The sequence below is a fragment of the Anomalospiza imberbis genome, chromosome 3 (genome assembly GCF_031753505.1).
Source record: "Anomalospiza imberbis isolate Cuckoo-Finch-1a 21T00152 chromosome 3, ASM3175350v1, whole genome shotgun sequence".
Lineage (NCBI taxonomy): Eukaryota > Metazoa > Chordata > Aves > Passeriformes > Viduidae > Anomalospiza > Anomalospiza imberbis.
This window is the reverse complement of record NC_089683.1, coordinates 15,643,049-15,670,025: the sequence shown is the minus strand read 5'-3', so window position 1 is coordinate 15,670,025 and position 26,977 is coordinate 15,643,049. Positions and strand designations below refer to the sequence as shown.

The window sequence follows — 26,977 nt, the reverse complement described above, 5'->3', positions numbered from 1 at the left end:
CTTTACAGGCAGCAGCAGCCCCCTTCCCACAGCTTTGGTGCAGCCTTGGTGGTCACCAGCTGGGGCCACCGAGGCGATGCGAGGGTGAGGAGGCAGGAGTTCTGTGGAGAGGATGGCAATGGGCTGAGGCTCAGAGGGCACACACAGTCTTAGTCTTAAGCTGCACATGTAGTCAGTCCTAAGATGTGCCAGGGGAGGTTTAGGTTGGACATTGGGAAGAATTTATTCACAGAGGTGGTGATTAGGCTTTGGAACAGGCTGCCCGGGGATGTGGCAGTGTCACCATCCCTGGAGGTCTCTAAGGAAGGGCTGGACATGGTACTGAGTGCTGTGGTCTAGTTGATATGGTGGTGGACTTGATGATCTCAGGAGGTCTTTTCCAACCCAACTGATTCTGTGATGGAATGTGGAATGGACCCTCCAGTCCTTGGGACACCCCACATCTCCTTGAAGCTGCCATGTCTCCTCCATGGCTGAAGTCATAGTATCATAGAATATTAAGGGGTGGGAAGGGATCCACCGATCACCGAGCCCCAGTGCCCCCTGGCGTGGGCAGAGACACCTCCCACCAGACCAGGTTGCCCAGGGCCCCCTCTGATGCCTTAAGTTTTAGCTTTCATATTATCCAGACGCTGTACTGCATTAGTGTGTAACTCTGAACTTCATACAAAGTGTCAGCAAGCTCTCCTCACAGTTTAGTCAGACAAAACAATCCTTTTCCAGCCCGAGAACCAAGGACACCATTGCAGCTTCGGGCCCAAAAAGGGTAAACGGCAGCAAATTGAGGAGAGCAAACTGGGAGGATGGGACTTCATAACCTGAAGCTGTAATTGAATAATTAATGCCAATATGTAAACAGACCAAAACTTATAAAAGTGTGAAAATTGTGACTCGGAGTCCATCTTGGGTGGAGCCACGGCCAGGCTCTCGTACTGCCCAGGGTGTATTCTTTGAGGGTCTTTTTAATAAATCCCTACTTTCTTCCTTTAACACAGTCTAGCCTCTGTTCAGGGAGCCTCTAAGGCATCAATCCACCCCGGCCTTCCAAAGATGTGGCGCCTACAACCTGTCTGAACAACCTGCTGCCGTGTCTCACCACCCTCACGGGATAGACTCTTCCTCCTGTCCAGTGTCCGACACCTGGACCTATGTCCCCAAGTGAAGACCCCTTGGAGCGCCCGTGTCCCCGGGGCGCCACGCTGTGCCCCCGAGGCCCGCGGCGGCCCGGAACGCAATCGCCGGGGCCGCGGTTTCCAGGCGGGCCGCGGCGCCGCCCGGCGCGGTTGCCATGGTGCATCCCCGGGCGCGGCCGCCATGGACGAGGAGGACACGGTGGGGCCTGCGGGGTTCGCCGGGCCGGGGGCGCTTCCCCGCCGGGCGGGCAGCGGCTGCGGGCGGCGGGGGGAGAGGGAGAGGCAGAGGCGTCGGCGGCCGCTGCCTGCCCCGGCCTGGTCCTGCCCTGCCCACACCGGGGCCCGGAGGCGGCGGGCGAGGCCCTGCCCGGCCCCTCGGCGTTGGCCGGCGCTCGGTCCCGGCCCGGGATGTGCCGCCGGTCGCCCCTCAGCCGGGCCCGGCGGAGCTGCCCCTCCCCAGCACGCGTGTGGGCGTTTCTGGAAACCACTTTGTTTTACTCTGTCGGTTTCCCTCTTCTCTTTCGCTCTCCGGTTTCTCCGGGAACCGCCGGCTCGTGCGGGCTTTCTCTCACCGCGTGTGCTTCTTTGCAGTTCGAGAAATTTGTTTTTCTTTTCGCCTCCCCCTCCAGTTTGCGTCTCCTTTTTAATTTCTGGTGGGTGGCTCTATTTGAAGCCCCGCCACGTGTGTGCGAGGCGCGGGTCACCATTCCTCCCGTTCTGACGCTCACACACTCGGGAGCTGGCGCTTTGCAGCTGCAGTGTTCAGTTACCTGCGCTGATGGCAAGTGCGATGATCACTTGTTACCAGGCAGAGCTAACACAAAGGGTGTAAATCCTCTCTTCTAGAAGTAATCTCAGAAGCTGTGCAGTAGCCTAGCAGTAATGCCATTTGTGTTACTTGAGAAATTGTGAAAGTCTTCTGGCTTTTCTTTCTTTCAGAGAGATTTTAATGAGCGCTGTGCTCAGTGTTCAGACGTGAACTGGGGTCTCACTGATGGAGGCAGATTTTATTGTAGATCTTGCCACAACGTTACTGAGGTAAAAAGATGAGTTACTGCCTTAGAGAAGGTTTATTCTGATTGCTTCTTGACTTTATGTAAGAAAATTACAGATTTTTCTTCTCAGCATTGAGGGCAGTATTTTTATTCTTCCTTTTTCATGCTTTAGTTTACACTGTTTAAAACTAATGTTACTTGAAATCACAACATTTGGAATAAGCCATCTTGGCCTGCTGTGTTGCTGTAGCTGTGGTGTCAGTGTGCTTTCTAGATGCCTTAGGAGCATTGTCTGGGTGTTGCTGCCTTTTGTGCAGTCCAAATCTAGGCAAACCCTGATGCATGTCACATGTGTGTCCATGATAGTAATTGTCTGGTTTTGAAATTTTGCAATGAAAAGTTCAGACTGTCTCATCTCCTGTTAGTTTAGGAAATTTCAGTGAATTCCTCCATTATGTTTTATGATGGGGCAATCTGTGCAAGTTAGAGCTGGTTCTTTTTCTTGCTAAGATGTATTCCTGTTTTGCAGAGAACTAGAGAAGTTGTAAACACTGATTTTATTACTAATTCAAGAGTCCAGTCAATCTCCAAAGGTTCGAAAAAGCAGGAAAAAACTGGTATGTATAAGTTTCTGTTTGTATTTTGCAAAAGGGTGCCTGTTCAGCCACTGCTCACCTAGGCCATTATGTCTTTGGTGGAGAACAAAAGCGGATAGGCAGGAAAGACTGTAGGAGTGGAAACAAAATGCACCTCCCTGATGCTGTCACAACCTTCAGAGATCACATTTGGTGACTTCCTGAGCCACAGGTGACCTCTGGTGAGCCCAGTGGTGGGGGTTTTTGTATTGAATAGACCTATGTGCTACTGCTGCTTTGACTTCTGGAAGCAAATACTCGCTGAAGCTACTGGAGGCATGCATTCAGATGTGGTGATCCTTTGTTCCTTCCATGTGATGGCTATCACAAAACCAGAGAGGTTGTTTGTCTTGGCAAGTGAGATGTGATGGTGGTCCAGCTCTTGGTGGCAGTCTGGCCTGTGTTACAGGCACTTGGCCCTACAGCTTACACACAAACTGCACAGAAGAGGTTTCATGCAGTTCCAGTAGCTGACCCAGTGCTGCATCTTTCATCCAGAGTCACTTTTTTACTTTTATTTTCATGAATATTCAGAAGAATAGTGGTCATTATACAGGTGGATCTGGGCCATAAGGATGTAGTGGTAAAGCTGCTGCTAGAGCTGTGTGTGTATTCTTTGTTGGCTGGATACATCTCTTACTGTTGTGGCCACTTTCAGAAAACAGAACTGCATTAAAATGCCAAATAAAGCAAGGGGTTATCTTGCTCTCTGATATGCTCATCTACCTTTGCTCTGTTGAAGAGGCAGTGGATTGCTACATTCTTTTGAAAAGAGCAATTGTGTGGAAGTGAAGGGAGGTGTGAAAAGGACCTCTCCACTTTTCCTTATCCTGTATTTCTTCTAAAGTCTGGACCACTCATGCTTTTAATTTATCTTGTTGAGAAGGTCATTAGCCAACCCCAGGCTTCTTAAGAAAAAAATCTTTATCTTCACAATGCAGTCATGTTACAGTCTATTCCATGAATGTATAGGAGTGAGCTGTGCTGTTAGTTCACTGTTAGCAGTTGAGAGCAGCATCATTATAGCAGGGCAGGAGCTTTGGGCAGATAATGTCCAAGAGCAGAGAAAATTTCTCAAACCAAAAGCCTGTAGAAAAGGTTAGTAGTGAATTTAGAGAGGTAAGGGCAAAAAGTAATTGTAATGCAGCCTGAAGAAATAGTGAGCAGATTGGAGCAGGCCCACTCCCTGTGAAATTCATGCTGTGCTAGGGTTTGTTAGAAGTTGGGATATTCTTTTATTTAAACATTTGTGATTCTGTGTGAGAGAATGGTAAAGCACCAAAGTGGTATTGTTTGTTTTTTGCCTGACTCACTGCTGTAATGTTCCAGTTTTCTGTGTCAGGGGTGGGAAAGGAATGTTCGTATTTCATTTTTAATGGCAGGTTCTCAGTTATTTTTAAACAGGTAATTTAACAATGCTCTGCTCAATTACAAATGCCACACTAGACATTGTAATGAATTATATTATTCTTGGGAAATGTGTGAAGTTCTTGTTCAGTAACTTTTCTTCTCGTTTAAGGCTGTGAATAAATGGAAGTTACTGGAGTGTTCAGTGTAGCTGGTTTATGCACTAGGGTCTGAAATTATTGAATAGAGATATGGGGATAAGCTTGCATAAGGTTAAAGAAACCCAGAATAGTACAAACAAGCATAGCCTCCCATTTTTTCCCCTTAGATGGAGGCTGTGAATGGTATATTTGTGAAGGCTTTCAGCTTGTACTCAAGAAACAAGTGGAAGCTCTAGAAGCATTAGGAGTATGTCCACAAATGAAGGTATGTAGATGTCAGTGTGAGTTCTACACTGTGTGTGTGTGTGTGTGTGTGTGTTACAGAAAGTGGGATTTTAAAAGATTGTAATTTTTAAAGTGAATCACACAAGTCCCTGTTTAAAATCATTGAGCATATGAAATAAAAATTTGTTTCTCTGGTAATTTGAAAACATATTTTTATAAATCACAGTTAATAAAATTAGAGATGGAATATTATTCAGATTCCTGAGTTAGAAATTACGCTCTGTTCTCTAAGCAATTAATGATCTTGTTAACATTGTGCCATTTACCATCCATTTTTGTTTATCAGGATGAAATTCTGTGCAATTTTTGGAGGTGTTACCTTCAGAAGAGCAAACAGGCATATTGCAAGAGACCAGCTGGGGAAACTGTCAAAGCATTATCAGTAAGTGAAAGCTCAAATCCCATGCAATGTTTGGTATCTTTTTAAAAGCAACAACAGAAATCTTCTTAGTTTAGGCGACATATCTTGCTGCCAATAATGTCACTTCAGTATGAAGGAGGTCATATAAACAGGCTTGCACATGTCCATATTATTGGGTTTTGGAGTTTTTTTGAGTCTGTTTCAACAGATGAGTGTTTCTGTGACTATTTGAAACTGCTTATTTAAGAGTTTTGCCTTGACAAATGACAATGCAAAATGTATCATCAGCTACCATCCTTTCCTGCTTGCTCTCTTGAAGTTACTCATTTGATCAAGCTTTGATTCTGTGTGTTGCCAAATTTCTGGTCATTGTAGCAGATTAAAATGTAGTCACTAGAACTTTTTGGTCTTGAGAAATCCTTGAAAAATACTTCCTTGTCTTTTTTTTTTTCCCACTTACTGGTGATTCATGGAGTAAAAGCATGAACAGTTGGGGTTTTAACTTTTACTGTTAATTTTGCATCTCTCATGCTTTATGTGGTTTGTTAAGATTGAAACTGTAACTAAGAGTAGCTAATACAAGCATTTCTTTACAAACCCCAGGTATGTGAGAGCAGTACTGATGTGGACAGTGATCCAGAGAGACCCAGCCTTCTGCACTTGCTGTCTCTCTCTGAAAGTGAGGGGGATCTGCAGACCGACTGCAGCTTTGCCTCATCGGTGAGCAAGGTCTCAGGTAGGAGCAGTGAGCTGAACTATCTGAAAACCTGTTTTTCTGTAGCTTTTAAATATAAATAGATTTAAAGTGTATTTGTGTACAGTGAATTGGAGGAACTGGTTGGAAGTTGTGAAGTTTTCAGTCTTGTTTGACACTGTACTACTTTATATTCTACTAGAAATAGAAGACTTCCTCCTCCAACCCCCACCCAAGGAGATAAAAGTTGCACAGGACCTGGAAATACAGTGGGAAATGCAGGAGGAAGTTCTGGTTTATAGCAAGTTTGTTCCATGCCTCCTGTTTGGAGTGGGAAAAAAATTGCTGTTATATCTGCCAAGCTAGATGTTCACAAACACAGCAGCTTTGAAGAATAAGCATGTACTGAACCAATAGCAGAGCTGTCTGTCATGACTTTGATGTTAAAAAACATGAGTCTGTTCTTTAAGGGGCTGTATTTTTTTTTCTATCCCATAGATATATTTAGCTTTTTAATTTTTTTCTTTACATTATTTTGGTATTTCTGTATCTTTCGTCTCCGCAGTCTTTTTACTGCTTTCCCAACGACCCCTTCTAGGAAAAATCATATTTTAGCATTCCCTCAGTTTCTCTTTTCCACTCACAATAGCAGCGGGAAAATAGCTACAGAATGCTGAACTTCTTCATTAAAATGTTGTAGAGAATTGGAGTGTTAGGTTCTGCTGGGCAAGTGTAATACCAGACAATGCTGCAAGGCCTGATACTGAAAATGCATTGCAAGGCACATTTGAAAGCTTTTGCTTGTGTTTTAAACTTATGATGGTTTTCTTTCTTGCTTTATTCTTTGCTTGCTTTTTCCTTCTTTATCTGTCTCTGTGTTTCTTATTCCCCTGTTATGTGCTATCTTCCTTATGGCATGTTTCTGTTCTTCTGTGATATTCCCTCTCTACCCTCAGAAGAACGCAATCTTGTTTTTTCAAGCTTTTATCTTTATTTTGTAAAGTCCAGAAATGGTAATAGAGTGAGAAATTTGATCAGCAGCAATTAGAAAACTCCAGACAGAGTTGGGGGGAGGGGGGAGAAGTTATAAAAATGGTGATGCAAATTTTTTTTAATATTAGGCTAGAACCTTTCATCCTTACATATTAAAATGACATTTTGAGGTAAAGAGTCTCTGTATGTTTGTGCATGTAGAATGTTGGGTGTTACAGAAATATAATACAAAAAGACAAGAATTGAGTGAAGAATTTCTAGTGAAAGTATTCCCTTGAATTTTCTTCCCCTTTTTGATGTCCAGGGTAACTCCTTTCTTCCTCGGTACTTGTGCCTTTTATACGTCTGTTGCTGAAAGTTTTAGAACAGCAAGGTAGTCCTAAGTAGGCCATAATTTATTGTCTTGGTTAGTTCCTTCAGAGACTGAATTCAGCTTCCAGTAGTCATCAATTTCACTAAAATCACTTGAAATGAGTTAAGGGTTCAGTGATACTTAAAGTAAGTTTCGGCAAAATCAGACAAACAGAAATAATTTTGTCTATTGAAATTTAGCATATTTCTAGTTTATTATAAACTCTTGTGAAGATTCATAAATATTTTCTTTGGTGTCGTTTCTGCTGAGCTGGTACTGCTACAGACGAGAAACCTCAACACCCTTCCTTCCCTAAGAGGCTTGTCCATACGGCAATTTTTTTTTTGTTGTTGTTATTTTTGTGTAGGGTTAATAGCAATTTCCACAGAGTATAGCAGTGAGATATTGCTAGAGAAGCCTATAAAACTCTTAAATTATTAGCTGCGTGTAACTGTGTGTTGTCATGCCATGCATAAGCTGGAAGAAATAAAAGGAAATTGTGTGCCATCATTAAGGCCACAAATATAATGAGGATTATTTTAAATAAATGGAGTTGAATGTGAAATTAACAATGAAGCTTCAGTCATGAAGCTGCCTTTAAGTGCAGTATCCATGTGAAAGGTGAAGCAGTTGACTCCAAGGATTAACCCGATGTTCCCGCGTTCCTGCCTTTGTTCCCTGATGCACCTGTGCGTGCTGGGATGCTCTGCTCTGCACCAGGCGTTCGGGCCGGCTCTGAGAGCCTGTGCCGGGGCTGTGCCGTGCCCGCAGCGCCGGCTCCGGGGCCGGTAGGTGGCACCGCAGCCCGGCCTTGGAACGCTGTGTGCGGTGTCCCGTCCTGCGGGCACTGTGGACCTGCCCCGCTGACCCTGCCACCTCGCAGGTGTGGCTGTCGCCCGCCCGCGGAGCTGCCAGGCTCTCGGAAGGTCCGAGTTGTTTTCAGCGGGCTCTTTGCCCTGGCCCTGCAGCTCCCAGCTGGGGAGCTGTGGACCCAGCTCTCGCCATTCCTGTCTGAACGGGTGAACAGTTTTTGGGGAAGTGAAGTGAGGAAAATCTCTGTGGAGTCAATGCTGACATTTTGTGCCAGTGTACTTTAAATGCATTTTCCTTCATCCTGGCTGGGTCATGATGTAGGGAAGAGAGGCTTAGAGATTTTTGAAATTTTTTTTTTATCTTCTTTTCCTGAACTCACAGGTTTCACTGCTGAAAAGGTTCCAAACTTATAAATCACTCTACTAAACAAAATTTTGTCTTTTCTCTGTTTCTCTTAGTTTTTAGTGATTCATCTGAGTAAGGAAGAAGAGAATTTTGGATGTTAATTTCTTTGTTTTTTTTTTTTTTTTTTCCCACCCTCTTCACCATTTCCTGCATTCTTGCTGTAAAGTTGTTTGACATTGAATTTATATACTTTTTTTTTTTAAGAATACCTGTATTTCCACAGTTAAAGATTATAGGACAGATGGATTCAGGGCGGACTTTTAACATCAGTAACATTTCTGCAATGTAAATGACTTTTTCATTAAAGTCCTGTCTGGGTTGAAGTTTAAAACTGTGTTTTAATCCCAAACTCCGAGGCATTGATTTAAGTACATCAAATTTCCCTTTGTTTCCTCACAGTTCCTTTATATCTCAAACGGAAAACAGTATTTCCGGCTCATAAGTCTATTAGTTTTATGTTATATAGGAGTTAATGTCCTAGTCAAGTGGAATAGCACTTTGTGGAACAGGTTCTCATCTAATATTGTGGTAGATTAATAAATTGGCATTAAACTGTTTCACAGAAAAGTACACAAACAAGCAAAAAATTCAAGGTAATGATTTCAAAATGTTACTAGTTGCTGAACAAATCCTATATGTTCCTCTATGTTGTTTTTTGTATGCCACAGTTCATGTGTCTGTCATATCAATTGCTTTTTTTCTTTTAACATAAACTCAAGAAAGCACCTCTGTGTACTCTGGATCAGTAGATGGCAGCTTGTATTTAATGAAGAACCAAAAGGAGAAACTGAGAATGACGATGCCAATGACACTTTCGTTTTGTTACATGGCATTGCTCTGGGTGAGAGAACCAATTACATTGTCCGAGCTCTTAAGGTATGAATAGTCTCTAGTGAAGAATTGTTGCTTTTATAAATAATTATTTTTTAAAAAAATACATCTGTACTATTGCCCTCATATGAATTTGCTCAGTAATAGTGAGAAGTTCTTTATATTTAGTTGTCGTCTTTCCTTTGTCATATCCGCTTGTGCAGCTGCTGTTGGAGGACATTCTCTGTTGATTGCAGTGCATTTCAAAGACCTGTAAGGAAGAATCTTTTAAAGTTAGAGAAGCTTTTTGTCCTTCTCCTTCAAAAATTCTTAAGACTTGCTGGAGGTGTGTACGGCCACACTTCTGAGATATTTGCTGTTGTCAGCGTGTCAAAATTGAATGAGTGAACATTCTCCAGGACTTGCATCACTGCCATCATGCAAACAATACCAGCAGTATACCGTGATCTGAAATGCAGCAAAGTAACTTCATGCAATGGAGTTGAAATTAATAGAAGATCATTTTGTCTTCATATCTTTGTAATTATCAGAGTTCAGAATAATACCTTTTAATATGGTAGAAATAAATTGTGCTAATAATAGGGTTTGATGCTAAATGGAGACTGTCAGGCTACTGCTGACAATGCAGCTCCCTTCTCTCCCCTACAACAAGGCCATGAACACTTTCCTTATGGACTTTACTTCAGGAATGAAAAATAATTCATCGACTCTTCTTGTTGGCAATGAATATTTTAAATCATGCTGAAATAAGTTCAGGAATTCCTAGATTTTCCTTGGAAAACCTTTTGTATTCTGATACCCTTTTTTAACAACTGTTGAAATAATGGGTATTTCTAAACAGATGATGAAAAAATATTACTTGGCCAAAATATAAGGAATAAAAATACTCAGGTAAATACATTGGCAAATCAAACTGAAAACTCAGACAAAGTAAGGTAAAAACTGATTTGAAATTCAGTGCTTTAATTTTTATTTTTCAAATACATAACCTGTGAGTTAAAAGGCAAGGCAGTGAGTACATTATCCCCCACCTGTGGTGCTTAGAGCTGGTGTAGCTGCTGAACATGTGATGAATGCAAGGGGCTTTTCCCCCCTGAGACTGATGTTCCATCGTAGCCCCTCTCCCCTGCTGGTTCCACCTGCACTTTTCTAGCTTCGTACAGACTTTCCAGGAGGGATGGATATTCAAGGAACTTTTTTGCAAGCACTTTCCAAAAGGGGAGTTTTTCATGTCTTGAAGTACAGTAGTTACTACTAGATAATCAATTGCTATGCAAAACAATTTAACCCTTTGATTTTACTTTAGGGGTGGCTGTTGCCTTCATTGATCAGAATTGCACGAACCATTGCATATTTGCATAACTGGATATGCTGTTGCATAAAAGATGCTTGTAAAATTTTCATTAAAATGCTATAATATTCAGAATTCAGACTAATACCCTGCAATACAAAAGTATTTATTGGGTAGATTAAGAAATAGTAGAACTCAAAAGTAGTGCTCAATAACAAGATTTTTACTGGCTACATTCTTCCTTGGGAAATTCTGTACGAGTCAGAACTACCATAACATATTCTGTAGTTTTGTGAATGATTAGCAAATAAATAATGTAAAACCTGTCTGATAATGTTTGTAAATGGCAAAAATCCAGGTAGTAAATTACAATTTCTGGGATAAAGCAACTCGTTCACACTAAAGAATTATTAGTTACCCCATTCTCTTAGGAGAGAAAAATTAATAATTAAATATATAGTCTTTGGTTATTGTATCTTGGAAACTGTCTCTGGAAGCATTGTTGGCTCATACTAGGCAAAGACATCTTCATATGTTTCTGTCTTAGTATAATGGTGTGGTTGGAAGAAAACCCAACCAAACAACAACTGTTGAAGTCAGCTGTCAAGAGGGAAGATAGTTTTGTTTGCAAATGAATGGTAAATTATTGTATCTGGCACTTTAAAAATCGGAGACTGCAGAAAAGATCTTGGAAAAAGAACCTGGAGACTGTCCTTTGGACTAATATCCTTAAGAGATGAGCACACTCAAACGGGTTTAGAGAAAACATGAAAGCAGTAAAAAGGCTGGAAAAAGATTAAAAAAATCAAGTAGCAAATATAGCACAGAATGGCATAATCTAAAACTAATAATTGGAAATTGAAATAAGATTATTTGAATGAGAAGATACAATGTAATGAGATACAATTTATGTGTGTATGACTGTAAATCAAAATGATTCAGTAACTTTAAATGCAATGAACATATGAACTGGATTAAGTACAGAAAATGAAGTTTAAAAGAATGTTATTTGTATTGCAAAGTTTTACCATGATATGATAGTTATATAAGACTGTAATTACGTTATCATGCTTCCCTCCCTACCCTTAAGGTCTTTGCCTTTCAACAAGTTTGATGAAGAAGTAGAAAGAATTTTAAGTTGCATGACCTACCATAAAATACTTGTTTTCTGACTTCTGAATATTTAAGTTTGAAAAATCAGACAATGTTCACATTTTTGCATGCATTAAGATACAAAATAACGACAGACTGAAGATGAAAACTATGCAGAGAAAGCATTAAGTATTCAGCATTACCTTTTAAGTCTTTGTAGGCAAATTGTTTTATTTAAACCAGCTGAATTAGAGTTCTGTTTAAAGTTCTGCCTTGTTTTTTCCTCAGTTTGGTTTTCTCTGTACCCTGAAGTCAGCTGACTACCACTCCTCCCTTGTGATACATGCTTAGGCACTGTGGTCGGGCAATCTGCCAGCTTTTAAAGGATTTACAACACCAAAAATATACTCCTCCTTGCTACTTGACACACTTAGCAGAAAAACACTACAGTTACCTCCTCTGACAGGAACATTTTGGTTGAAAAATAACACTTTCAACAACATTCTACTCATGTCTATGCTGCACATTAAATCCTTTTCCATTGCGAATAGTCTTACAATATTCCATGTAATGTATGTTATTCATCTAAATAATAAAATAGTTGGGTTTTGGAAAAAGTTTCAAGATGCTAGACTCTTGAGATTCTGAGAAATAATGCCTTTCAAATGAGTTTATGCCTAGTTGTGCTGGCAAGAATAAACTTATAATCAGTTTGTGGCATTACTGTGGCTTTAACAAATGCATCACTTCCTTCTAGCATGCTGAGGACCTAGGATTTTTTTCATACTTGGGCCTTATTAATGTATGTTGCTGCTGTAATTAAAAGAACTTGGACTGTGTACTGCATCTGCCAGTCAAGTTTTCAATCACCTCCCTGATGGAATATAGTCCTACAGGTGTTTTGACCATCTGTCTGTTAAATGAAGGGTTTGGAGGAACAGCAGACAAAAGAAACTGTTCTGAATTGCTATTCCAAACCTGGACTTCTGGGTTAAGTGTTAAAACTTGCATCATCAGCACATTCTGTTCACAAAAGGGTATTTGTACTGTATTTTTAGAGTGTAAAAACAACTTTCTAAGAGGAAAGAGCATTCTTTTTTTTTTTCTGGAGACAATAATTTTAAGCTAGAAAAGAGATTACTTTTAAAAAGTTGCAGTGCTTTGACTTGGTACATCCAAATTAGTGAAAACTTTTTTTTTTTTTTTTTAATATTTTGGTGGACACTGCTTCTCTCTTGCAGTGTAAGGATGGGGTCCCGGCATCTATTTAAGATACTCCTAGTTTTTGTTGCTGTGGTCTTGCATAAAAATTCCTGTTCTTTCGCTTGCCATGGATACTAGCATTCATCTGGTTTATGGTTTATTAGGTGGAAGAAGTAGATCTATAGAAGATAAATTTTGTAAAAGAAAGTTTCACTGGACATTTTAGTGCAGGTTAATGTGCTTCACTGCTGTCCCTTTCTGCCTTGTGCTGGCAGTAATGTTCTACAGTTATCTGAGTCTGTTGGAGTGAAACCCTGAAGAGACTAATTCCCAATCTGATCCTCTGAGAAGTCACACAAGTGCTTTTGTCAGCAGGGAGGAGCGTGTGGCAGGGGACTGAAGGAGGGTGGGATTTCCCATTTCAGAGGCAGCAAGTTGTGAGGGTGGTTTGGCTACATCACCACTACACCACACCCGAAACAAGGTCCTGATTGTCTGTCCTCTTCCAGCTGCTGCTGTGCTGGCTCAGGCGTTTGCTGCTCTCAGTGTCTTGGTTCCAGGCCTTCATATCTGACAGCTAATGGTGTGATTGTGCCTTAACGTGTGTCAGCCAAAGCTTATCATCAGCTGAGCCAGTAATGCATCACTCTTGTTGAAAGGGGAAGGTCCTGCTTCCCTTTTTTCTCCTGCCTGTGTGATGCATCCCCTTCCCTCTGGCAACTATTTCACTTGTAGAGCCATCTGTGAACCTCTTCACAGTTTGTTAGATGATGAAAGAAGCCTCACTGGCAACAGGGTAACAGGTGGTTTTCTGCTGCTGTTGTGATTTACATTTGGGAAGAGATGAGCAGCAGCAGCTCATGGCTGGATCACAAGGAGGGAGGTCCTGCTAGTTGTGTTGAGCTTTTAGTTTGGCTCAATCAACTTTGTGAAACCATACCTGAAGCTTATGTTCCTTAGTGTAGTGGATGACTAAAAGGAGCTAAGGAACAGATGTGCCAGCTGCTCAGCAGAACAGGCAGGGTGGCAAGGACCAGTAATGGGGCTGTGTTTGGAGAACAACCTCACAGGAGCCCAGTGCACATCTCTACTCAGGGTGGGGAAATGCTGTTCCTGCTGGTTGAGGAAAGCTACTGAAATTTCATTAGGAAAATTATCATTACACAATTTGATTAGAAAGGACTGTGCACCACCTGTTAGTTCTTCACTTAAGAGACTAATAAGCAGAGCTTTGGAACCAAGGCTGTTGGGCAATATGATTTTTCATATTGCTGTTATTTTTCAGGAATCATTATAAATTATTCTTATGAGACAGTTTCATTATGAATTATATGAGACATTATTATGAGACAGTTTCAATCATGAAATGCACTTTTTATTTTAATCCTGTGTTTAACTCATTTTTTTTTCAGTTAAACTGAAAATTCACATAAGACTGCTTTAAAAAAAAGTAGACTGTAACTGTAAACTTTGCAGTAACTAGCTTTTAAACAGAATTTTAGTCAACTTCAGTAGATACACACTACATAACATGAAACAAATAGCGATGAGGCACAGAACAGGGAGATAGCAGGTGGGCTTGTGAATTGCTATAGGCTCAGAAGGGACATTAAATATTTGTAGACCAAGAAGTTACTAATCTGTGTAGCAAGATCAGAGAGGTCCTGTGCAGATAACACTCATCAGCAGGGGAGAAAATTGTTTTCAGTCCTAAAACTAGTGTCTTCTCTGTTTGTAATGTTAACTTATTCAGGTTTAATATACTCCTTTAACAAAATTGGTTTGGAGAAGAGGAGATGGGAAGGCATTTCTAGTTTAGTCCTATGGGAGACTACCAGTGTGCCTTAGTGTGGAATGGGTGTGTTACCTTGTGAGGATATGTGCTTGTTCAGTGCTTCCTTGTCCTATTGTGGGTATCTGTTAAGATGCTGGGTAAGAGGAGGGGTTTGGTGTAGTGGTGGCTTTTTATTGGTATCTGTTGTTAAGTCTCATATATATATACATATATATATATATATATATACACATATATATAAATATATGTAAAAGATGAGACTTAACAACAGATACCAATAAAAAGCCACCACTACACCAAACATATATATATATATATATATATATATATGCGTGTGTGTGTGTGTGTGTGTGTGTGTGTGTATTCAATAAAAATATCAAATAATACTGTCAACCACTTACCAAAACCAAATTTTAACAACAAAGATGCATTATTTGTGTGCAAATAAAATTTAACCTATTTTTATTTATTAGTATACAAAACTGTTACTATTCATCCTTTGGTAATACTGTTTTTGAAGAGTATCATCATAGAAATAAAAGTAGTGTGGCTTCAATTCTATGTATCCACTCATCATTCTCTGATTTTCTTCCCTATCATGTTACCTGATTCAAACTCCTGCAGCAGAAAGTCTGTGTTTTAAAAGTAAAATTTACTTAAAGCTTTAGAATTTTGGAAAAAAAAATCCATGCCATTCAAAGGAGGCTTAAAGCAGTTCAAGAAATGGAGTAGTTGAAGAATGTGCAGAACAAACTCCATGTAAGCTTGTTGATTGTATGCTTACTGCCATAATGTTACTATTTGTCAGTCACATCTGAGCTTGAACTTAAAAGCCTGTTAAATGATTGAACTGGTTTTTGTTCTGTGGAGCATTTCAGGTGTCTAACTTATGGTTGAGTTGCTTAGGTAGCATAATACTGATGTTATTTCAAATCAGAAGTTGATTTGTATCTTCATTTTATAATAAACATATGAATTTGTTGTCCTGTATATTATTTTGATTTGGTCTTCATTGTTTTTAATGCAGATTTGTTGTTGAAGGGCATATTCCATATCTGAATGTTTTCCAACATTTTCCGGAGAAAATGAAGCTATGTGGACTTGACCTTAAGATCTTTTGTGTAGAGGTAATTTTTTTCTTAAAGGAAAAGTTAAAAAAACCCCAACCAAAACCTAGTTATTTAGTGGTATTTTAATTATTTTGGTCACTGTACTAATAAATTGATTAAATCTATTGTTATATAATAGGGTTCATGTTTCACAGTATTGCAGCCTGGCAGAAACTAGTGACTCTGTGTCTTGGAGTACTTTAATTTTTAACCAGTTATATTAAACTGATTATGTAAGTTAGAATTAAATCAATAAGTACTTGTGGAGAAAAGGGTATTCGGAGCTGCTCTCAAAACACTCAGAAATACAATTTAGCTTCAAGTGTAAGGGCCATATATTATCACTTTTGGTGCTTATTTGAAATATCTATTGAATTTTTTGTAATATTTTTTGTAATTCTGTTAATAAAATATGGTTTAGATACTATCCCTTGTTCAGTTCCTTGCTGTACTGGTTGAAATATATCAAATCTAAAATCTGCATGAGGGGATACAGCTCTTCTAGGAACTGAATAGTAACAGTTTGAGTGAAATTTAATTTCCCTTATCTAAGATTGTTATGTATTGTAGTAACAATTGCCCAATGACATTTCTGTTGCAGATAAAAAATTATTACGAATTTTTGAAGTGTGCAAATAAAATTTTAGCTTTTCAGAGCAGAAAGCAGCAATTCTCCCAAGCCCTCACTGATAATGTTGCAAGTAACATTAACATTCTCCAATATGTGGCTTATATTCAGCAGGTCATGAGTTGTTCAGGAGTTGTACCTTCAGAAGTTTTAGCATTTATATTATTTTTGGTTTTATGTTACTGCTTTCCTGTTTGGATAAATGAGAATTATGACCGGTAAAAATCTCTAAAAATAAATTCTAAAAATCAGGAGAGGAATTTAATACAAAACCTCTTGATTTCTTTGTCTTAGGTATTTCCTTAACAGAAAAGATGTTAGTATATGAAATATGAGTATAAACTTGGTTTTAAGTCTTTGTCCTTCTTTACCTCTGTCTTCTGGATGAGTTTTTGTTTTATGAATTGCAGCTGTAAAGCTTGTACTGTACCTCAAAGTGGGAGAACTGGTTTACTGAGAGGAGATGAGTTTCCTTTGGAGTATCCTGCTGTTTCCTTTTGGGATAGGGTTGCTCCCTTCACTTCCAAAGCATAAATAGATATGCACACTAACCATGAAATCTCTTAACTGTGGTTTCACTGAGATATGTAGGTACAGTTCTGTAAGCTTACTGTACCATTTGTTTTCCAGCCATTCCATTATTATTGTGGCTTTCTCTTTTTAGAAATATCTGCTCCTTACTCTACCTCCAATGTTACTTTAGTAAGGCATCCTCAGTTGTATTTAGTTTTAATGGGTTTTACTACATAATGAGGCTGATAATTGCAAAATCCTTACTAGCTCTTTCCTATATCTCATGTTTCTCACTGCAGCACTGAGATTACCAGTATCTTACTGTGTCTAGTTTTTGCATCTGAGTTTTGAGAAATTTGAGAGATGAGGTTATTGTCCTGGAGCAGGAAGTGAGATTGTGTAATACTCCATTTTGAAAATACACCTTACATTCTTTTCTGCTTTGCTCTGAACTGAATATTTTGTAGACAATTATCTTAAAAAACCTTTATGATATTATGGCTGTTATAAACAGGTGTATAAGTTGCTCTAATGCCATTATTTGTTGTACTTCAAATCTGGTGAATATATGCTGCAAACATGTTCCAAAATATTGATAACTGACAGGACTATTCCATATGTCTCCTTTTTAATTTTGAACAGATTTTTAGTTCCTTTAGTTGTGTCCTATGCATCCCAAATTTGAATCAAGAAGTAATTTTGTTACAGTAACTTGAAGGATTGGAAATCGTACTAATTATCACTTTATCAGTTAAGTGCAGATGATGCCTAACTTGATGAGGCTCATCTTGTATATAAATATTCTCAGTCGCTTAAAGAGTTTTTTTAGTAACAATTTCCCACATACCCAAAATATGCTGAATTTGTGCAAGGTTGAAATTGTTACAGGTGTTAGAAAAGTAAATGCAACATTATTATGATGTGAGTCATCTACTTTCTGTGTAGTGGCATGTGTATGTATACATGCACAAAGGGTTGTGTAATTTAGGAATGGAGTCTGTATCACTGACAGTTTTTCCCTGTGTTGCATCCTATTTAGCAATTAGAGGTGATTGCAGCATCTGCCGTGCAAGGAGAGGCTGAGAGCTGGGGGTTTATCACTGAGGAGGGAAGGCTGGGGGCGATGTCAGTAATGTGTATAAATGTCTGTCAGGGAGGAGTGAGGATGGCATTGGGCTTTCTTCTTGGTGGCATGCAGTGGAAGGACAGGAGACAACTGAAATACAGGGCACAAACTGAAAAACAGGAAATTGCGTTTGAATATTAAACCTTTTCACTGTGTAAGGTGATTGAGTGCTGGAACAGGCAACCCTGGACCACTGTGGAGTCCCTGTCTTCAGAGGTACACAAAACCTGATGAGACACAGTCCTGAGCAGCTTGCTGTAGTTGATCCTGCTTCAGCAGAGGTGTTGGACTCCATGTATAATCTCCAGAGGTCCCTTCCAACCTCAAGTGTGCCTTGTCTTCTGTTTCACATTTTCTTTATAGGTGGCAGATAGGCCCTTCATATTTTGGTAGTGGAACAGCTAACAAGAAGGGCATAATTCTTTGTTCTGCTAAAACTGAGCTTTATTTAAAATACCTGCCACAAAGGTATGGTCGTATCTGAACGGTTCTGTCCAGAGGTCTGGGAGCTCTGGGCATGACGGTCTCATAAAGAGAAAAGTAGCCTCCAGCTCTCTGTATTATCTTTAATCATGATGTATAACTGTTAGACAGGTGTCAGGGCCTAGCTGGAGATAAGTACTATTCAAAAGTGTTTTCTGAAGGATAAAAGTACTTTATAGAAGATCTTCAAGAAAAATGAGTTATCTTCCATGTGTATTTATCTTTCCATTGCTCCAAGTCAGTTTTCTAAGCTTTTACTTAATTAATCATCTTATTTTTCCCTTCCTCTATTAAATAATGTATATATTAGAAATTAGCCCTTGGAAAATAGGTTTTACCTAAAGGTACAATGAGAGGGTTAACAGGGCAAACAGCAGCAGCAAGATGCTCCTGTTCTGTTCAGAAGTTCTAACTTCCCAGTACAAGGACGGAAAAGCAAAATTTCCTTTTTCTAAAACAAGTATTCTTATTCTATTCAATTAAAATTTTTTTGTATGTATGAAGGAAGAATAAGATATATAAGTTTTTGGTTTTGTTCTGTGTACAATGTGTTCTGTGTTAAAATGTATTTGTACATTATTAGTAGTATATATAAAGTTCGCTGGATAATTTGTTTTCAGGTTGTATTATTTTATTGACATAATCTGTCCTCCAGCTGCACACAAATTCCCTCTTTTATTTCTGCATGAAGTAGGGATACATCTTTAAGATACACCTCCTCCACTTTGCTTTTAGGGATTTATCTTTATCCTTATACAAAATTTATTAAATCATCCCTTTTGCCTTGAACTATCAACAACTGGTCTTTGCCATAGGTCTGTCTTGCCATGCATTTTTGACTTGGGACTGTATACCCAATTAACTTTTAAGTATTATTTTCTTGGGCTTAAAAGTTTGTTGTGCTTTGCTACCTGAAATTTACGTTTAGCTTTCATTATTTTTATAAAACACACTATTTTTCTGCGTGTTTTACCTTTAACGCATTGTAAGTGGATTTTTTTTTAATGTCCAGAAGTAACGCTTTGTTTTGATTCTCGCATTCTTCACTCACAAATTTAAATATATGTGTATATATAGGTAAGCAGGTCACTCCCATGGATGTTGGGCAACATGATTTACTAAAGTACTGAAGATAACAACCACGTCACTTTGGAGTATGTGCTGTGTGCAGCAGGATAGGTGTAGTCTCATAAGCATCTTTCAGATCCTGTTGTGCTAAAGAGCTTTGGAAATGGTTGTCTCTGGATGCACAAGTATCTGGACTTGGCAGGGAGCATGATGTGTGACCTCAGAGAAGTTCCCTTCTCTCAGTCTCTTCTCCAAATTTAAAAGAAAACTTTAGGAAGAAACAAGTCAAGAATCTCCTCTTTTTTTTCCCCCAGGGATGGGGAGGCCTGGAGAAAGTTGAGCTTGGTGGGTTAGTTGAATTCTTTTCAGACCTGTCTACCAACTTGTCCCTGAAGACAAAAGGAATGGGTATTTCCTGAATTATCCTTGCTACTTCTTCTGCCCTGGGGTGTGGTCATGGAATGGCTTCTCTCTATAAGCCTTTCTCCATTCCCCCTTCCCTTTCTCTTAGGTGGAAGTGGCTGCACAATTCTAAATCCACATGTTTTAAAGGGCCACTGAATGTTTTAGTGTTGACGGTGTTGTTGAAACACCTTGCTGCCTAGGAATCTGTCTCTTAAAAATATTTACTTTTTTGTTCTGTAATTCAATTTTGTCCTCTCTTTTTTGTGGTTTTTGTTTGTTTGTTTTTTATAATCCAGAGTATTGCTGCCTATAACAAGGAATGTACTTACTTAAAAAGATTTGACCTTGCCAGCATGATAAAATTACCATCTATACTACTTTTTGATTGTGTTAGTATAGCTTTTTTTTGTTTCTTTTTACACATCCAGCTTCCAACTTAGATTAACAGAAGCACTGTTTAGTTTGAATTCTGCTCTAACTTGCCTATTTCCATCCCTGGATGTCTTGATTCTTAAATGACTCCTAGTGTTACTCCTCAGAATTTTTCGTGATACAGACACACTTTCCAAACTTCCAGCTGAGAATGGTGTTAGCATTCTTCCTTACCTTTGCCTGTGGAAAATTCTTGAATGCATCCTGGTAAAGCAGCAGAAATATACTCTGCTAGTCATAAACCAGTGTTGTGGACAAGAGAGGTAAATCATGAAACTCAAAATTACATGTCATTATTTTTTTCCCTTTTATCCCACCTATCTGGAAAGTTTCTTGTTCTTATCTTCTTGCTGATACCTTGTTTCCTTCAGGTTTAATGGCTTATCATTCTACATTAAAATTTTGTTTCTTTCTGTGTTGGATTAGGTCAGTAGCTCTGGGCAGCTCATTGTGTTCAGTTAAATAAGGACTTTTAATTAATGCTCCATTATGAACTGATTTTAGCTTTGATGGAAAATTGAGCAGTTTGAAAACAAATCTTTGCTGCTCTATAATTCATCCAAGGCTTTCCCTTCCCTAAAGGTGACCTGTGATGGGTATTGAAGTAGATACTATAATGTATTTATAAAGTAGACTGGAATCTTCAGCTCTTTTGAGAATATGCCAGTTGAGCATGAAGTGTTTTATTCTGTATGATGCTTTGGCTTCATTTTATTTGTGGTGGAGGAATACATACCTTGCGCTTACACATTTACGCACACACCCTCCCTAGCTTGGTTTAGTAAATTTCTTTCCTCTTTTATTTAGGAGTGAAAGGTTTCCCTGAAAAATTGAGAGATGATCATTCTGCTCTATTCTGCCTGGAAACTTTCCAACTCTTTCATTTCTTTTACAGTATTCTGTAGTTTGTATTTACTTTTTCTTCTTCTCTTCCATTTTTTAAGTGTTGCTTGGCTTTATTCTTGGCAGCACTTTGGTATCCATATTTCTCTAGCATTAATCCTTCTGTCACCCATCTTTGTGTCAGCTTCTATCCCACTTCTGTTGATGACATGAGAGATCTGATTTCTGAGATGGATTTGCCAGGCTGCTCCCTGGCTAGCAAATCAAGCATGCTTCTGTTTTGCTGCTTTGTTCTTCATGATGCTCTTTCCTGCAGAGCAGCTCTTGAGTTTTGATTAAAGTATGAATTACATTCTTCCAGTGAGACTTAGTGGTAATTTTTATTTGGTTCCCCTTTAACTTTACTGTGAAAAAGGAAAAAGGTTTTTCAGATCAGCTTCTTATGGGAGCTGGAGCTTCAGTCCACTCTCTCCTGACCTTAAAAAGGTTGCTTGACTGACAGGATATTTTTAGCTTCTGTTTTTCCTATTGCCATAGTATTAATTTGTTCAGGATCTATGCCAAGCTAATCATTCTACAGTTCCTGAATCTCCATTTTTACATTTTTTTAAATACTGCATATTAAAGTGGAGAGCTCTTTGATGTTTAGAATTTCTTGAGATTATTTAAAAAACAACATTTGTGTTTCAGAGAACTCCTCAATTATTTCCTTGAAGCTTCTTGTGTGTAAATTATCTGGGCCTCTCCTTTGTAAAATACTCCATTTTATTAGATAGTGGGTTTACTTTTTTGCAGTCGTAATTTTTCTCTTCCTTACATGTGCTTTTAATGCAATGGATTCGTATTCTTTTTCCAGTTATAACACAGTCTTGCCTTTCTTCCTATTTCATGACTTACCTATTTACCTGTGGCATTGACATTCAGGATTTTTGGGTTGTTTGGGTTTTTAAGTTTCCCTGCTGCTTACAGCTTAACCATCTTTATGTTGTGTTTCATTGCAGAATAGCTATAGTTTCTTGTCCTTTTTTTTTTTTTTTTTCATCTATGAGATTGTCTCTGAACACTGCAGTCAAATGCCCACCCCCAACATGCTTCAAAAGGAGGATATTTTTTTTGGTGGTTTTCCCTTTATCCAATTATCCCACAATAAAAAGAGGAATATGGCGGATCTGTCTGGGAGTGTAGTGACTTACCAGGGCTGTATTTGGAAAGGTCTACTTGAGAACAAGTTTTAAACTCAGGACTTCTATCCTTGTGCAGTACCACCCAGCGTGGGACTTGTCTTCTACATTATAAATGACATGTAATGTTAATAATTTATGTTACAATATGATTATATGTTCCAGAGTTTTACTATTGCAGATGGGTAAAACATCTGGAACCTCACATTTATATCCTTTTTCTCTTTCTCTTCATCATGGGCAATGTGACAATCAGAATATGGTTGTTAATACTTGTACCATATAAACACTTTGTGCCTTGTGACCATCCAACAACTCAGTAGCTCAATAAAACTGCTTTGAATTACATGGGGATCTACCACAAAAATGTGTGTGAATCAATTCAGCTTTGTTCAAGCATAGTAAAAGCCATTTTGTTTTGTAAATTTAGCTGAAAAATTGAAGTAATTTAAGACGCCTCCTGATTTTGATTTCCCTGTGAATGTTGGGGGCAGAAGAACTGTCAGGTAGCCTGGAGGAAAACATAAAAATTGAGGGTTTCTCATGGATTAAGGAAAGACAGTTGCTCTGTGATTTGACAGTTACCTGCCATATATAGCCAAAAGCAGGAATTGGTTAGTCCTTAGCTTTCAAGCATAATGACTCAATTGTAGAAATAATTTGGCATTCAATCCCCAGTAATTTCTAATAATCTCTACCAGTTTGTTACAAAGTGTGAGGGAGTTTGTGTAAAATATGCTGCTGGGCTTGGTTGAATAATTTATCTATCTTCTGACCAGAAGTAGCATCAGTATTATGGGTTTATTGAAAACTAATTCTTTGAATTAACAGTACTTAATAACACAAGGAAACTATCACTCCTGTGTCTAAGTGTGTTGCTTGGCTTATTCACATTGGAAACACTTGTTTGCATTTTGGTTTAGATACCTTGAACTGCTTTTGTTTTGTTTCCTGCAGTCAGAAGCATATCACAGATATTTTACTGTGTTTGAAGTGTATAAACTTAGATAGGATATTCCCTGGGAAGCTTTGAAAAGTAGCTGCTCTCACTTACTGAGAGTATTTTCATTAGGTCACATAAATGTAGATAGCAAGGAAGGGTAGAGATTAGCAGAGGGACTGTTATTAGAATACTGATACTTCTCTCTACTTGCCTACACTCAGCTCATCTGGAGGTCTGTGCAAGCTTGCAAAGCTTGATAACAAAGCCGAAGGACTTTTTCATCATTCTTTTCAAACTGAAAGAATGAATAATCTTCTCACGTAACAAAAGATCACTGGTGACCCTCATTGCACCACAGGCAAGAACAAGTTCTGTCCTTGAACCGTGAAGTGCCCAGGGAAAAGAAGAGGGGATGGTGTTACTTAGGAATGTCTGTAGAGTGTTCTGCTAATAGGTGGCATCGATTCATATGAAACTGTAATATTGACTACTGAAGATCCTTGGAAATCTCACTATGACTGTTTTTAGCATCACTAAAAATATAGGTACTTGTCTTCCTCTTCAGGCCAATGTGTCCCTTCAGTTTTCTCCTGTAATTCCTTGATTTGTACCCTAAATTGGATGGAATGTGGCTGAGTGCTTTCATACAGCAAATGATAGTTCATTCTTTGCGAATGTTTTATATCAAAGATGCTATTTATGGTACTGTAATTTCATCAACTTAAAAGCAAAGGATTAGAATTTGCTTCATTACAGAGTTTGAGTATGTGAATAGAAATTCATAAACTTGGGAGTATTTCTTAAGTGCTGGTATTTCTTTAGTTGTGGGTGTGGATTTAGTCTCCTAATTATAGTACTCTTCTAGGAGGGACAGGTGAAGTGAATCACTGTTCTAAGGCTTTATGTTTCTTGTCCCACTGTCTAGGGAGTGAAATTCTCTGTATACTTTTGTATTGTGAATATTGCGTGAGGTCATTGTTCTCAAATTGTTATTGTGGAAATTATTTATAATGTTTGGTGACTGTTTTAGTGTTGCTAATTTGGTAGATGATAACAATGCTATGCTAGTAACATGTTATATAATTTTCTAGTCTGAAGATGATTTTTTAAATAAAATGGTCTGCTGAACTTTTTTGATGGATAAACCATGTAGGAAAAAGTAAAATGCATATTGCTGATACATGCAAAGATTACTTAGGCAGAAGGAATTTTTGAAGAAGAATGATAATTTTGAAAAGAAATTCCAGTGTAAACAATGGTATACCTGCAAGTTCCTTAGCTTTCATCATTCTGTTTAGTCTTGGCTTTTTTCACTTTTCCTCTCTTTTTTTTCCTTAATAAAATTCTGAATTCTGTGTGAGCAGTTTGGAATAAGTCAGACATTCCCCTTGTTGCATCTACTGAGATGTGTAATCTTGGAGGTTCATAGTTATGAGAAACAGATGGAGAAATACTGCTTGAAATTTCTCAGACTTCATTATTCTCCAACAGCTAACATGAATATCTTTATTCTAGTTGGAAAAAATAGTATTAAGTAAAGAAAAATTGGTTTGCAGTGTTCTCTGAAAGCTGGTGTTATCAATGCTGCTATGTTCATGTACCAGCCTTAGTTTAAATACCTCTGTGATCTTAATGATATAGGTTTCTGTAATCCCTTTATGAGCCAGTTTTTGAACATGCAGTTGTTTTAGACCAGCTACATTAGAGTTATTTTCTAGTAACTCCTGACATCTAATGAAGAATGGAGATGAAAATAATTTATGTTAATGTATGAATCTATAATGTACTGTATCTTAAATACTGTATGAAGTTTTGATTGAGTATTTTTGCTTTTCTTACCCTTTTGTTGCAGAAGAACTGAGAGGTTGAGAGTCACAACAAGGATTATCAAACAGGGACAATTTTCTTGCAAGAAACAATTAATATTATCTACTTATCTTTCAACCTAAAGAAGAGTTGACTAAGAGGAAGATGTGGTGATAGTTTGTAGAACATGTTCAGGAGGCAATTGTTCAATGTCTCTTCCAATTCAAGGACTGGGAGGTGTCAGCAGAGGTTGCTGGTTTTCAGGTTCAGAATCAAACAGCAGGAGATGTGGCTTCTTATGTTTTGTGGGTAACTGGTGAAACTCCTTGCCTTAAATGATGCTCTGGATGTTAAAAGGGCCAGATGCTGACTGTACAAATGTCATGGAGGAATAGAGATCTGGAACAAAAGAATAGTGAGATCTCACTGCTGAGTCAGCCACAAATGGTATGAAGCTGGACAGATGTTTGGTAGTGTTGTGGCTTGCTTGGTTCTTAAATTCCTCCATGCACATTTTGCTTGCTCGCTTCTGGGTGCAAGGCTAAATAGATTTTTTTGATTGATGTGGTACAGTCACTTTTTTTTTTTTTTGTTCTGGGGTTTCAGTTAGGCTTTCAGTTTGTGGGTTTTGTGTTCTGGGGAGACTTTTTTAAAGATCGTAAAACTTCATTTTTCATTAACTAGTTATCTTAAAAGAACTCTTTTAAAGTCATAGTTCAAGCCTTTAAGTTAAGCGAACTAAATATGGTCTGATAAAGTTTCACATTTAGAGATCTCAGAGTGTTTCTCATTCAACTTGAAAAATGTTGAGGAATGATTAAATGGTAAAAGTATACAAAATCATTACATAAAATGTGTATGTCTAGCCTACACCAAAGAATTCTAAGCAATAAATATTACACATTTTTCTTAAGCAAAACTTTGCTATTTGAAAAATAGCTTGTATTTTTCTAGTGACCTTTTGGTTTGTTTTCATGGAGGAACTATAAAGGAATTGCTTGCTTAATAACTCACAATGTAAAATTCCTTACTGTTGAGTAGTAGTGATGATCCCAATGCCAGGAGGAAGCAGGAACATGTACAAGAAGTCTGGCCTAGAAATGTGGCAAGAAGAGAAACATGAAAAGCCATGTAAGAATAAATAAATTCTAGGTCATGGGGGAGCCATCCTGGGCTGACAGGGACTGCAGCTTAAGGGGTTTTGTACTTTACCCTTAGTATTTCTGAACAGTCTTCAGCTCTGTGCAGTCCTCTTTGGGCCCTAACAGCAAGTACAGGTCTTGATTTGTGAACAGATTAAGTTAATACTCTATCTTCATTTCTTTGAGTACTGATTAAAGTTTTACAATTGAGCATATGAAATTTAGGAATTACTGAAAAGAGCATCTCAGCATTTAGCTGAGACTCTGTAAGTGCTCTAGGGTGTAGTCATTATAATTTCATCTCATATTGTTTCTAAACCGAGATAGCGTCTTAGTTCAGCATGCAGGAAGTAGTGAGCTGCTCTGAAGCTGTTCCTTTTCCTCATTTAATATGGAGTTCAAGCCTGCATTAGTACAAGCCACATGAAACCAACTCAGTTGCAGAATACTTGCTTCTTTCTCCTCCTTTGATGCTGGTCATTCCCCCGGTCACAAGACAGCTGCTCCTGCTGGGCTGGGCTCTTAGGGCTGGTGTTGTGCTGCTCTGTCCCAAGGTAGAAAACTGGGACAAAGACCCCTGCCTGAGGGACTGAGGTGGGTTTGTGGCACAGTCATGAAGAAACCTGAAGATTTTCTAAATGCTGTAAAATGGTGCCTGTATTTATTTTTCTTTGCACACTAGCTTTTTGAAAGGATTTTTTATCCCTTAATAATCTGCTACTGGCTAAAGCACATGTCTTCAAGTCATCACACAGCTCTTAGGAAACTGCTGACATATGGATTGTCTCACACTCTTTAAGTTTTGGTGGATTGCACATATATGTTTTAGTTTGGGTCTGATTCAAACAGAGTAATTCCTGACTAAATCTGTTCGTGAACTCATAAATGCAGGTCAAAATATTTGCTGTTTTC

General features: G+C 38.6%; 1 protein-coding gene across 1 annotated transcript in view; it reads left to right on the top strand.

Annotated features, from left to right (window-relative positions):
* The first annotated feature begins 1,230 nt into the window (after positions 1 to 1,230).
* TAF1B (TATA-box binding protein associated factor, RNA polymerase I subunit B) overlaps positions 1,231 to 26,977 on the top strand; it is a 45,549-nt gene continuing 19,802 nt past the window's right edge. The window contains exons 1-8 of the mRNA XM_068183470.1: positions 1,231 to 1,332; positions 2,073 to 2,171; positions 2,658 to 2,745; positions 4,439 to 4,536; positions 4,843 to 4,938; positions 5,521 to 5,653; positions 8,894 to 9,050; positions 15,414 to 15,513. Of these exons, the coding sequence (XP_068039571.1) occupies positions 1,315 to 1,332; positions 2,073 to 2,171; positions 2,658 to 2,745; positions 4,439 to 4,536; positions 4,843 to 4,938; positions 5,521 to 5,653; positions 8,894 to 9,050; positions 15,414 to 15,513 (789 nt within the window). The 5' untranslated portion in view covers positions 1,231 to 1,314. The remainder of the gene's footprint in view (positions 1,333 to 2,072; positions 2,172 to 2,657; positions 2,746 to 4,438; positions 4,537 to 4,842; positions 4,939 to 5,520; positions 5,654 to 8,893; positions 9,051 to 15,413; positions 15,514 to 26,977) is intronic.